Raw genomic sequence first — 14644 nt, 5'->3', positions numbered from 1 at the left:
GTTCTAAGTATCACATTATTGGAGCTACAAACGCTAACATAAGTTAGTTTTAGATTAAAAAAATAAAATAAAATGCAGTCACATGAAGAGAAGAAGGATGTTTGCTGACTCGGATGGATGAATGACGGGAAAACAAACCACCTAAACATTAAAAACTATGAGGAAATCAAAAGTCACAACTCACAGTCATCGCTGGGAAACATTAAAGGGAGAGTTCAGGTGTTTCTCAGTGTGGTTGTATGAGCTACTTCTCCATAGTCAGTGTATTACTACAGTAGATGGAGGTTAGAGCAAAGTAATGTACTGCTGTGGACGGGGGCGGCAGCTAGACACATTTTAGACACCTAAAAACACTTATATCGGTTTAACTGTACGCTATATTTAGAATATTTTCACTGTTTTACGTTGCTGTCAGACACCTCTGACCTCCAGATCAGTGAATGTAAATGGGTTCTATGGGTACCCACGAGTCTCCCCTTTACAGACATGCCCACTTTATGATAATCACATGCAGTTTGGGGCAAGTCATAGTCAAGTCAGCACACTGACACACTGACAGCTGTTGTTGCCTGTTGGGCTGCAGTTTGCCATGTTATGATTGGAGCATATTGTTTTATGCTAAATGCAGTACCTGTGAGGGTTTCTGGATCAATATCTGACATTGATTTGTGTTGTTAACTGATTTACAATAATAAATATATACATACATTTTGCATAAAGCAGCATATTTGTCCACTCCCATGTTGATAAGAGGATTAAATACTTGATAAATCTCCCTTTAAGGTACATTTTGAACTCCCCAACACAGGAGTTGCTGGTCTACCGCTGCATCAATCAATTAGTTTGTGTTATTGTGTGACTTTGGTGAATCCGAACGAACCCTTCACAACACCAAAGTCTCACAATAACACAAACAAACTAACAGATCGAGTCAGCGGTAGACCAGCAACTCCCGTGTTCTGCAAAATAAAATTACAGATTTTTTTCAATGGAGTCTGGTGGCTTTGGGATGTCGCTGTTACGCTGTTTCTCCAAACTCCATCTACTGTAGTAATACACTGACTATGGAGAAGCAGCTCACACAACCACACTGAGAAACACCTGAACTATTAATCCTTTAAGCTTTTAAAAGAGTCAACATGATGGATGTGAGAAGTCAAAACTAACATCCAAGCAAACACCAAACAAAACAGCAGCGAACACATGAGACAGAAAAACATGCATGCACAGAATGGAAAAGGTTTATTGAAGTAAATTAGGAATGTAATCAAACTGAAATGAATGAAAGAGAAACAAACGTGGACCACAGTTTGCAGCAGTAGATGCAAACACACCTACTAGTCTTCATTATTCTTTCTACATCGCTTCTTAAAAGGTGAGCTGAATCTCTACAGTGACGTTTAAAAAAAGGAGGTTATCGTTTCTATCAGTGCATCGTTCAGTTAAACGTGACCGAGTTCTGCTCAGCGCTCAGACAGCAGCTCGACGGTACCCAGGTCAAGATACCGCTTCTTTACAGCTGCAAAGCTCCCCGACTAAACAAAAAGGAACTGTTCATTCATAAATTAAAAAAACAAACAAATAAAGGTTTGTTCAATGATCTGTGAGCATCTACACAACCCGGACAACAGCTGGAGAAAGAAAAGAATAAGAGTTGCTTGATAACTGGATGTTGGTTCCAGGTTAGAGGTCTGCTCTGGCTGGTTCTTTAAGCAGACGTGATTTGTGTTCCTCTTCTTCTTGTTGCTTGTTTTGGTTTTCTTTCTTTCTCTTCATCAGATCTGTCTGAATGCCGCCGGGCTCACTCCACTTTGCTGTAGTCCTCCGCGTGGCCCAGAACCTTCTTCCTCTGCCGTATCATGTGGAAGTAAAGCTGGGGGAAGACTGGTGAGGAGGGGAGGCAGAGGACGATCAGTATGTTACCAACAACAGACATCACGTTAGAAGAGTGGCTCACTAAAGGTTCAAAGAATATCTACATACATTTCATAACACAAAGTTACTTCGCAAACCCGTTGACATTTTGAAATCGATATATCTGCTTCATCTGAGTCTGTGTGGAGGTAGAAGGACGTTACCGCTTTTATTGTGGTAGTCTGAGTAACGTGACGTCATATCCGCTCCGTATCCGTCAACCAAAACAAACCTCAGAGAGTCTAAAACGTTGGAGGGTCGTCGTGGATACGACCTGCACCCTCCCATGTTAAATCCAGCGTGGTAAACACTACACATCCAGTAAAGGATGGAAACACTTTGGGTTTCACACATTGACAGGAAAAGCAGAGCTAGACAGAGCAGAGATAAAGCTGCATGCTAACTCTGTCACGGACAGGTAACGTTATGGTATGACGGTAACGTGTGGTGGAGCCGGCCGTCGCTCTCGTCTCCGTGGTCAAATGGGCCGACGCTACGACTGTAGAGCACCCAGATACTGACATTTGTGTTCTCTGCATTGAAACGGCCCCGATGGAGCTGACCATGGATGGATAAAGAGAACGGAGCTGACGGGAGAGATAGAGACCACCTTGGAGAAGTTAGAGGAAGTAGACACGTGGGACTACGTCCAGAGAGTCTCGTGAGAGTTTTTGCATGATTTTGCAAGTTTTCGCATTTCGCGGGTTATATTTTCGACATGACCGCGTGTCAGTCGGTAAAAGATGAAACGTCACCAAAGTCCACAGCAACATTTTCACGGGACTTTCCGGCTGGTAGCGGTCTACGAACAGAGAAGGTGAAGGAGCTGAAAACAACAGTCTCTGTTCACCAGACCGACGAAGAAGCCTTCGTTTAGTGACGCACATCCTTCATAACAAAACACAAAAAGCCCTTTCGTCTATGGTGGGGTTGTAGTAGAGGCGATGACTGCGGCGATTGAAGCGTTATTAAAGGGAATCAGGGATTCACATGGAATCAGGCAGACGGACAACACCTTCCGGACGGCACGGGAAACACAAACAAACAGTCCGACAGAATGGCGGGACGTCAAAACAGAACAAGCTTGACAGTATGTAAAATATATAAAATGATTTTGTGTCTACTATTTTATGTAATTATTTTAGCAATGCATGTAGCTATGTTATGAAGATTTCTCTTAATATTCTGTTGCAAACTTTCTCTTTGTGTCAGCGAGCTACGTTACACCCGGTTGTGGTAATGTCGTCTACCGGTAACGTTACCGGTATTCTCTGCAGGCCTCACCTAATTTTACCGTCCTGCTCTTGTCCACTAACATGATATCCGATATGCCGTCTACCGTCTGCCTGATTCCATGTGAATGCAGCATTAGACAGAAATTATGACTGCTATTGGAGACGTACAACGTGGTGCTGTGAGGAGCTCTCGGCTACTTTCACTTTATCAAATTAGCTCAGAGGAGAAAAAGGTTGAAGACCCCCTGGACCAGAACAACAACAGGTACACCTGTACAATCGAATGCTTCTGATGCTTGCATTAGAAAAAAGAATTACAAGAAAACATCTCCAGTTTGTCTTTACTTTGTTAAATGCAATGAACTTCTGTATATTTGTGATTTAAAGCGAATCCTTACTGAGAAACACAATATCATCGCTGCCTGTTTTACTGTCACAACAAAATGAGAGGAATCAGCTCGTGGACTTACGGGGAATGTAGGAGATCATGACGAGGATGAGGAAGGTGTAGTAGTCGAAGGAGAAGTTGTACTTGTTGGGGAGAGTGACGGAGTACAGGCCCGTCTTCTGCACGTACGGCAGCGCTGCATAGATAGTCAGCAGTTCCCCCGTCACTCCCATGGGATACAGCACAATGAAAAAGGTGTACCTGCAGCAGAAGTAATGAATCATGTGTCCTCATTATTTCTTGTTTATGCAACACGATTACTATTCTTATTCTTATTGTTATTATCATTAATATAATTCATATAATTTTTATTATAATTAGTATTTTTAGTAGTAGTAGTTATTTGGCTTATTCTCCTTACTTTTATTTTATTTATTTTTCTATTTTTTACATTTATTTTTACTTCTTTTTTTCTTTTCTCCTCACATATAACATAATAAATAAATAAATTCATTAAAATAATGCTTTTGGATTTACATATGATGATTATGTCATGGCACGTTCTTTGTCTTATTCATTTATATTGTATGATGAAATGTATGGAGGACGGAACCCGTCCAAAATAAAAAATAAAAAATAAATTACTTGATAAATAAATAAATATGGCTTTAAATGAACCAAAAATAATATTAGAAATAAATACAGGTATTAATTAATTGATAGAATGTGACAAATTGATATTTCTGTTTTAATTTGCTTCTTTATTTATTTATCTTTCTTTTTTAATTATCCTATCTTTCTACACTTCTATTTAATTTTCCCTTTTATTTTTTTTAAGTTTTTTAATTCATTTATTTTTGCATTTTTTTATTTATACAAATGCAAATTTATGTATTTAGTTTTGCACCTTTTTGATAGTTTTTGTTTTTATTTATATTTAAGACTATTTATTCATTATTCAATTGTATTTATTTATTTCTCCCAAATTATTTATTTATTTCTGTATTCTTTTTTTTTTTTTTTTTACAATTTATGTCACATTTTATCAATTAATTACTGCTTTCATTTATTTTTAATATTATTTTTTGGTTTATTTGATTGCATACTTTTTTATGTTTTTAATTTTGATAGGTTCCGTCCTCCATAGAAGTAGTAAAAAGTAGTAGATGTATGGATTAATTGAGTCAATAATTAGTATATCTCTGCATTTAAGACGTGGTGCCTGTTCCAACTGTTGACAGGCTGCATTCACACTATTTAATCCCAAACCAACTAAACAGCTGACGCCGATCGTACACCGTGATTTACATTATTACACCCAAAACTGTAAAATAATCATCAGATAAAGAGGAAACAGCGCTGCCTCTGCATGCTTCTAAATATTTAATCTCAGAACTGTTGAAGCCTTTTGAAGAGAAAAGATCACAGTTACATACGAGAGACGGACTGAACTCCTTTTCTTCCACTGAGGATGAAAATCAAAGAGAGAAAATTAAACGTTCAGTCTCTTCCTTAACTTCTGATCCTTCACTGAATTTTCAAGCGGATGCACAACCAGTTTTTTCTGCCTCTCAGGTTGCGCCTCAAACTGAAAGTCGAATACCAATATAGCGGCGGTCTCATTTGCTACCTAGCAACAAGAAGACCGCGGGGATGGAGGCACTTAACTACTGTTGCCTTGGTTGAGGATGCAGATGATGAATCCCATCAGGCAGAAAGAGACATGCAGATTTGACATTTTTACAGATCTGTCGATTAAATCAACTAATCGATTAGTCGACAAAATCGTTTGAGTGTTAGTCGACAACGAATTTCTAAAAAAAAAAAATTATATTAATAAATAATAAATAAAATAATACATTTATAAATAAAATAATGAATAAATCGATAGATAAATAAATAAATAGATACATAAATAAAATAATGAATAAATAGATGGATAAATAAATAAATAAAATAATGAATAATTAGATGGATAAATAAATAAATAAAATAATGAATAAATAGATAAAATAAATAAATAAAATAATGAATAAATAGATAAATAAATAAATAAAATAATGAATAAATAGATAAATAAATAAATAAAATAGATGGATAAATAAATAAGTAAAATAATGATTAAATAAATAGATAAATAAATAAATAAAATAATGAATAAATACATAAATAAATAAAATAATGAATAAATAGATAGATAAATAAATAAATAAAATAATGAATAAATAGATGGATAAATAAATAAATAAAATAATGAATAAATAGATTGATAAATAAATAAGAATGAATGTCTCCTAGTCTGACTCTGACTCTCAGGTTGCTGTTCCTACCTGGCCCATTTGATGAGGTATGGCAGGTGATTGAGGAGGCTGAAGGTGTAGAAAGAGTAGCGGATGATCTCTGTGACGGTCCACGCCGTGACGAACAGCAGCACGCTGTCCTCACTCTGCACCTGCAGGAATAATCACAACATGAAGATGATGGGAGGAGAACGGAGGATCAGACGGTCGTTACTCTGCTCTACTGTCGGCTAATCTAGACTCGTCATCACAGAACCATGCTGTTTGTTTCAGATCACACTGCAGGCAGATGGTCACCATCCTCAGATATTAGGGTTAAAACCAACGCAAATATGATGTTAAAAACAACTTTCTACACTCTGACATGAAAAGGGGAAAGAGAGAACAGCTTGAGAGAAATGTAAGTGCAGCATCATTCGATAGACACACAAAGAAAACACGAGAGCATCCAGTACGTTATTCACTTCACTATCAGTCAGCAGATTCATTCCTGCAGAGCTACAGTCGGATCTGACGTTACTTACACATTTATTTACTCCTCTCCGATCTATTAACAGGGCAAACAGCACATCAACGGGTCACTTTTACACAACTGTCATTCATACTGAGTTTCATGTGATTTAAAGCCCCCCTCAAGTTGGCTTTTCTATCATATTACATATTTATTTGAGTCATTTCCTGACAATGTTGATTAGCCACACTGTTCGCCAAAGTTTTCTTGATAAATAACTTATTTTTATGCTCAAAGTTAAAAAAAAAGAAAAGAAGGTTGCTGCTAAAACCAGAAGACGACATATGACTATAGTAGAAGCTGCAGGTCATACGTCGGTCTAGAGTCGGCACTGGCTTGAGATAAATTAATGGAAAGCAGCCGATGCCGCACGCCGGTGTCGTGTCCGGCAACAGCGCACCACAGGACAGATCATAGACGTCTCCAAAACGTCCTGACGGCCGCCTCGCCAGGAGGAGACGGTGAAGAAGAGGGCGAGTGAGAGAGAGTCGGTGTGTTGAGTAGGGATGCTCATTTTTTAAAATGTTCTTAACCGATAACCGACCCTCGTTAACCGATTATTAACCGTTAACCGACAAGATTTGTGCCTCACGTGCAGCGGTGTACCGGCTGCAGGAGCACAACAGATATTGGTTGACGGGAGTCTCCAGTTCACCGTCCGGGAGCGTTAACTTAGCAGCTACGATGCTGCGTTCACTGTCTCCAGTTCACCGTCCGGGAGCGTTAACTTAGCAGCTACGATGCTGCGTTCACTGTCTCCAGTTCACCGTCCGGGAGCTTTAACTTAGCAGCTCCGATGCTGCGTGTAGTGTCGCGGACATGCAGCCACTTTCCCAGTAAAAGTCTCCACCACACATTTAGTTTAGTTTAGCAGGTTGTCCGCTGTGTGTCTGTCCGGTGTAACTTTAGCGAGTGTCCAACAAACAGTGTGTGTGTTTGTGCTACGTTAGCAGCTCTAGCGTTGCCGGAGGCTTCGTGCTCGCCGCCGCCGCCACACGCAGTCTGAGTAACTTTAGTGAGTTTCCATCAGACCGTGTGTGTGTTGGAGGTGAGTGTGAGGTTGTTGGTGGCGTTCTAGCTGTGATCGTAGGTGTAGCAGTGTGTGGACACTTTATTTGTCGGTGAATAAATGCTATGAAACTACAACTCCTCCGCTCTGATCAAGCGAGCCGGAGAGACCGGAGCCGACTTCCTGTATCCTGCAACTCCGGCTCCGCCTCTTAAGGTGGACTGTTAAGGTGGACCAGCGTTTCTCCTTAAAGAGACGAGCCGCTCCTCTGAGCCGCTCAGCTTTGAGTTCATTATTAACATTTCTTTTAACCGTTTTAACCGATAGCGTTAATCAGTTAAAGTGCTTAATGACGGTTAACGGATAAACGGTTAATTATGGACATCCCTAGTGTTGAGATAATTCTGGTCTCATTTGTGGGCTGGTGAGTAAATTCAGCTGGTTTCATCTAAACTGGGTTGAGAAACGATGCGACCTGGTTGCCATGGTAACAAATTACATCTGACTATTAACCACAACCCCCCATTCTCTGTTTAAAGAAAGAACATCAAACCAAAGAACAGGAAGTAACGCCGGCCGGAGGGGGGGGCTTTAAGTTAGTAAAAACAGAGAGGAAGTCGTCGTACCTCCCTGACGCTGTGTGTGACGGCCCAGGTGAGGAAGACCCGGGACAAGACCTGGAATCCAGTCAGGACCACAGAGGACGGGACGATTCCTGGGACAAAACACAAACACTTTTATACAAGGAGGATGCAAGAGCGCTCTGATAGTCACTGAACACATGTGAGAATCACAGTATATACTGTATATGCGTGTGTGTGTGTGTGTGTGTGTGTGAGTGAATGACATCACCGGCACGGTTTCTGTTATTTTTCAACTGTAGAAAGTTGACTTTGTGGTAGCTCGGCCAATAATGAGAGTTTAGGTTATTTAGTTTAGGTATTGGAATTGGTACCAGAAGAGAAATGCATTCCTACGTATCACTAATGTTGTCATTTATTTAGGAGATAGTAACTGATTTTTTTTTGTTGCTGTTTTTTATTTTGCTTCATGAAAAACAGCTTGTTTGGACCTCTGCAATCAAATGCTTCTTTTTACATCATCACATGTTACAGGAAGTCGAAAACTTGTCAGAAAAACAATGATGATTGACTGGAGAAATACTTTAACTAAATCCAGAGGACAACTTGTGTTAAATTAGAGATGTGTGAAAGCTCAGATCCACACAGAAAGGACATGTGGATGAATGTTGCTGCAGTGTCTTCAGATGACCAGTAGACGGGGACACGGAGCTGCAGGGAGTCCAGATAATCCCTCATTAATCCCAGATAATGAAGGGAACGCACTGAGAACAGTGGCGAGGTGAGAGCCACCACTCTGCTCTCTCTTTGACAAACACTTCTGATGAGTCATGATAATAAATGACACCGCTGGTCAATATCATAATTTAAGATACTAACCACTCTGTTATCTGACAACTTGTCACAATGAACTGAGATATCTGCAAACACATTATAGTAATATAATGAATGACTTAACTAATTACTTTTGATACCAACTAATAAGTGAAGTAATTAAGTATTATTACACTTCCTGAGTAACTTGGCCAACACTGGAGGCTGAAGTCTAACTGGTGTGTCAGAGAGCGGTGGAGGGGAGAGACTCACCTACAGCACAGTGCAGTATCTGTGACAGGAAAAGATAACAGAAGATTACTCAACATGCTTATTTTAACTCGTACAACACAGTTTGTATGGCTTGCTTGCTTACTATCTGAATGCACACAACTCTATAACACAAAAACTGATTTCTTCATAATGTGTTTTGTGTGTTAATAGACTTGAATCCGACGGACACTGATTAGATCACCGTGGTGCTGGTAGTGTTCAGTCTCCTCTCACTGAGCTCCAGAGAGTCTGGACAGGATCACTGAAACACCTCATGTATATAACCTTTGACCTATATACACACATGAGTGTATAATGTGAGTGCTTGTGTGTATGAGCACACGTCTTTTACCTAGTTCTGAAATCAGTAGTGGACTTTGTTCATCAGTCATTTTCAGCCACTATATTTTCATAAATTTTAAATCTTAAATCCTCCTCTGGTTCTTTGCCTTTCACACGGTGTAACCAGGCATGCCGGTGTGTTATAGAGGACATATTGTACCAAACAGCATTCAGATAATAACAGGCCTGTAGAAATCAGCCCCACTACACCTCCACACCTGAAACCAAGACTCAAAACCAAATTTACTGATTCATTCATCCATTTAGAGACCAAAATCCTCACAGTGATGTTAGATAAATCATTCAATCCAGTGTACAGTTGGACAATAGATAGATGCATCTGTAGTCATCAATAGTGCTGTAAAAAACAACTGTTGCATCCCTGATACCTGCATCTTAAGATTAAGAGCAAGAATAATCATCTTTGAAATATTGCCACATTATATATACATAGTAGGGCTGACCCAAATGCTTCGAGGCTTAGAAACTACAACCGCTGCCATGGTATTCATCATGGTATTCATATTCATCATGGTATTCATCATGGTATTCATCATGGTCCATCAATCCATCTTCAAACCTCTTATCCGGGATCGGGTTGCGGGGGCAACAGCTCCAGCAGGGGACCTCAAACTTCCCTTTCCCGGGCCACATTAACCAGCTCTGACTGGGGGATCCCGAGGCGTTCCCAGGCCAGAGTAGAGATATAATCTCTCCACCTAGTCCTGGGTCTTCCCCGTGGTCTCCTCCCAGCTGGTCGTGCCTGGAACACCTCCCAAGGGAGGCGCCCAGGAGGCATCCCTACTAGATGCCCGAACCACCTCAACTGGCTCCTTTCGATGCAAAGAAGCAGCGGCTCTACTCCGAGTCCCTCACGGATGACTGAGCTTCTCACCCTATCTCTAAGGGAGACGCCAGCCACCCTCCTGAGGAAACACATTTCAGCTGCTGGTACCCGCGACCTAGTTCTTTGGGTCATGACCCAACCCTCATGACCATAGGTGAGAGTAGGAACGAAGATTGACCGGTAGATCGAGAGCTTTGCCTTCCGGCTCAGCTCTCTTTTCGTCACAACGGGTTACTGAAACCTGGTATGAAATGGCTTATTGACATTTGAGATTTGTTTCCAGCGAGTTATTAATGAGTTTATAAAGTGACATTACTGCTGCTGCTCTAGAAACAACATGTAGCCTAGTTATATTTAAAATATTCAATTTTAAGACAACCAGGCTGACATAGGAATATATAGCTAATATGCATGCACTTAAGTTTATATTTATTGAAAGTCATATCGTCATCGCAATATTGAATAGTGTTATCTCACATTGCAGATTTTGCTCACATCGTGCAGGCCTAGTGTAGAGATGCGTTGCAAGGCTTTGAATACCTTTGAATATTTCTCACCGAAGCGCAGAAAGCCCAAAAACTGGTATTCAGGACAGTCTTAATGCATGCTGTAGTTAATGATCTCACCTCCAGAATAGCTCCCGTCTGAAAGAACTTGAGAGGCTTCTCTATGGAGTAGTAGAGCCCGTGGTAGCTTCCTCTGGCCAGGTACGCTCTGACCAGACCCACCGCGATCACCAGCCACCTGGAGAGCACACCAGGACACAAAAAGAATTAATACAATTACATCATTTCTCTAAACATCAATCTACTAACTAGACTGGAACTCAGAGAATTACTAAATATTTTAATTTTATGTAAATATTAAAAAGTAAGTGTTATATTGTTTTTCTTCTTTTTTTAAATATTTAATATTTTTTTGCATTTCTTGCCTTTGATGACAGGAAAAGAGTTTACCATGTTATGATCTGAGCATATTGTTTTATGCTAAATGCAGTACCTGTGAGGGTTTATGGACAATATTTGTCATTGTTTTGTGTTTTTAATTGATTTACAATAATAAATATATACATACATTTACATAAAGCAGCATATGTTCCCACTCCCATGTTGATAAGAGGATTAAATACTGGACAAATCTCCCTTTAAGGTTCATTTAGAACAGATAATCATGTGATTAATCGTGATTAACTACTTTAATCGATCGACAGCCCGAACAACAATATAATGAATTAAAAAATATAATAATACTGCAATGTGATGCATTACATCATTCAGGACTAGTTGTCCCCCCTCAACACAGAGGTCAGAGGTCAGCTGCAGAGCTCGTGGAGGTACGACAGTAGCTGTGAGAGTCGCTTAAGTTTCAGTTTGACAGATAAAGAACGTGACTTGTTTCTATTAGACCTCAATCTGATGAATCTCAACATCAGGACCAGTTGGGCAGAAACTGACCACGTCTGAATGCAGACGTTAGACGAGCGCGTACGACACCCTGACAACATGTGCTAGTACAAAGGAAGGCCCTGTGTGGCCCATCAATACTGACTGAGGCCTTCACAATGTGACCCGACTGGTTGGAACAGCGAGCGAACAACACCCACCATTCAGTTGTGCAACAGTCTGAAAACCAGAGCAATAAAAGACACGGCGCAGAGATTTATCAGCTCACGGTTGACTTTTGACACTTTGACACACAAATCCAACTGTAATCATTCAAAATGCAAAAATGCACAGCCAAATATCCTGACTTTTAAATATGCAAATAATCTCTGCATTGTTTATGTAAAAACCTCAGCTGTTTACTTATAATAACCCACGCTGAGCAATGCATGGTTTAGTTTTAGTTCATTGAGTTAAAAGGACAATTTCAGTTTGTGGATAAAACATAAACTTGTCATACTTTGTTCTGCTCCTTCTATTCTATATCTATATCTTCTATATCTATATCTATATCTTCTATATCTATATCTATATCTTCTATTTCAGAAACTTCAACATTTTACAATTTTTGTTAAATAAATGTTTTCCAAATGTGTATTTTTAAAAACAAGATACATTTCTGAGAGGAAGACAGACAGACAGACAGACAGACAGACAGACAGACAGACAGACAGACAGACAGACAGACAGACAGACAGACAGACAGACAGACAGACAGACAGACAGACAGACAGACAGACACACACACACACACACACACACACACACACACACACACACACACACACACACACACACACACACACACACACACACACACACACACACACACACACACACACACACACACACACACACACACACACACACACACACACACACACACACACACACACACAGACCCCCTGCTACACACCCTGCTGTCATAACAACGTTGTAGATGACCAGGTAGGCCGTTGCCAGGGCGCCGGGTCCCTTCTTCTTCTTGGCGGGGAGCAGCACCTCTCTCTCCCCATGAGGAGACCTGCTGGAACCCGCAGCTGCTGCCGACATGACCGAGACCTCTCTGCGGGGTTAGCTGCTGGACGACGGAGAGAGCTGTCAGACAGCTTCACCACCGAGACAGGACACGAACAGGGACCGGAACAGGGACAGGGGACAGGCCCGGAAGTGTCCTCCTGAAGCCAGAGGACTACCTCCTCCGCACTTCCGCCTTCGCTTTGAGACGCTCTTCTTCTTCCTTTGGGTTTACTGGATTTGGTGCATTAGCGTCACCAACTGCTCTGGAGGGAGGATCAGTCTGGCTAATAATTACTATATCTCAAAAAATAAAGAAAAGAAAAAGAAATGAAAAAGAAAAAGAAAAGAAAAAAAGAAAAAGAAAAAAGAGACAGAAAAAGAAAAAAGAAATGATAAAGAAAAGGAAAAGAAAAAGAAAAAGAAAAAGAAAAAGAAAAAAATAAGAAAAGAAAAGAAAAAAGAAAAGAAAAAGAAAAAAGGAGAAGAAAAAGAAAAGAAAAAGAAAAGAAAAGGAAAAATGTAAAAACATTTTTTTTTTTTTTTAAAAAGTTAGATAAAAAAGTCTAAAAAATGAAAAAAAATTATTTCTGTTTAATAATGCTCTTCATCTCTGTTTTATAATGCTCTTCATCTCTGTTTAATAATGCTCTTCATTTCTGTTTTATAATGCTCTTCATTTCTGTTTAATAATGCTCTTCATCTCTGTTTTATAATGCTCTTCATTTCTGTTTAATAATGCTCTTCATCTCTGTTTAATAATGCTCTTCATTTCTGTTTAATAATGCTCTTCATTTCTGTTTAATAATGCTCTTCATTTCTGTTTAATAATGCTCTTCATCTCTGTTTTATAATGCTCTTCATTTCTGTTTTATAATGCTCTTCATCTCTGTTTTATAATGCTCTTCATTTCTGTTTAATAATGCTCTTCATTTCTGTTTTATAATGCTCTTCATCTCTGTTTTATAATGCTCTTCATTTCTGTTTAATAATGCTCTTCATTTCTGTTTAATAATGCTCTTCATCTCTGTTTTATAATGCTCTTCATTTCTGTTTTATAATGCTCTTCATTTCTGTTTAATAATGCTCTTCATTTCTGTTTAATAATGCTCTTCATTTCTGTTTAATAATGCTCTTCATCTCTGTTTTATAATGCTCTTCATTTCTGTTTTATAATGCTCTTCATCTCTGTTTTATAATGCTCTTCATCTCTGTTTAATAATGCTCTTCATTTCTGTTTTATAATGCTCTTCATCTCTGTTTTATAATGCTCTTCATTTCTGTTTAATAATGCTCTTCATTTCTGTTTAATAATGCTCTTCATTTCTGTTTAATAATGCTCTTCATCTCTGTTTTATAATGCTCTTCATTTCTGTTTAATAATGCTCTTCATCTCTGTTTTATAATGCTCTTCATTTCTGTTTAATAATGCTCTTCATTTCTGTTTAATAATGCTCTTCATCTCTGTTTTATAATGCTCTTCATTTCTGTTTTATAATGCTCTTCATTTCTGTTTAATAATGCTCTTCATTTCTGTTTAATAATGCTCTTCATTTCTGTTTAATAATGCTCTTCATCTCTGTTTTATAATGCTCTTCATTTCTGTTTTATAATGCTCTTCATCTCTGTTTTATAATGCTCTTCATCTCTGTTTAATAATGCTCTTCATTTCTGTTTTATAATGCTCTTCATTTCTGTTTTATAATGCTCTTCATCTCTGTTTTATAATGCTCTTCATTTCTGTTTAATAATGCTCTTCATTTCTGTTTAATAATGCTCTTCATTTCTGTTTAATAATGCTCTTCATCTCTGTTTTATAATGCTCTTCATTTCTGTTTTATAATGCTCTTCATCTCTGTTTTATAATGCTCTTCATCTCTGTTTAATAATGCTCTTCATTTCTGTTTTATAATGCTCTTCATCTCTGTTTTATAATGCTCTTCATTTCTGTTTAATAATGCTCTTCATTTCT

At 38.8% G+C, this 14644-nt stretch overlaps 1 protein-coding gene across 1 annotated transcript; it reads right to left on the bottom strand.

Annotated features, from left to right (window-relative positions):
- Positions 1 to 1223: 1223 nt before the first annotated feature.
- On the bottom strand, positions 1224 to 12887 carry hacd2 (3-hydroxyacyl-CoA dehydratase 2). Its single transcript, XM_074657906.1, has 7 exons — positions 12572 to 12887; positions 10840 to 10957; positions 9025 to 9043; positions 7984 to 8072; positions 5868 to 5989; positions 3620 to 3798; positions 1224 to 1884 (listed from the first exon to the last, which is right to left on the bottom strand). Exons 1-7 carry the CDS (start codon positions 12706 to 12708, stop codon positions 1802 to 1804), a joined length of 747 nt encoding a protein of 248 aa, XP_074514007.1. The 5' UTR covers positions 12709 to 12887; the 3' UTR covers positions 1224 to 1801.
- Between the last annotated feature and the right edge of the window lie 1757 nt (positions 12888 to 14644).

This window comes from Sebastes fasciatus, chromosome 14 (genome assembly GCF_043250625.1).
Source record: "Sebastes fasciatus isolate fSebFas1 chromosome 14, fSebFas1.pri, whole genome shotgun sequence".
NCBI classification, from domain to species: Eukaryota; Metazoa; Chordata; class Actinopteri; order Perciformes; family Sebastidae; genus Sebastes; species Sebastes fasciatus.
This window is presented reverse-complemented; position numbering and strand designations above follow the sequence as displayed.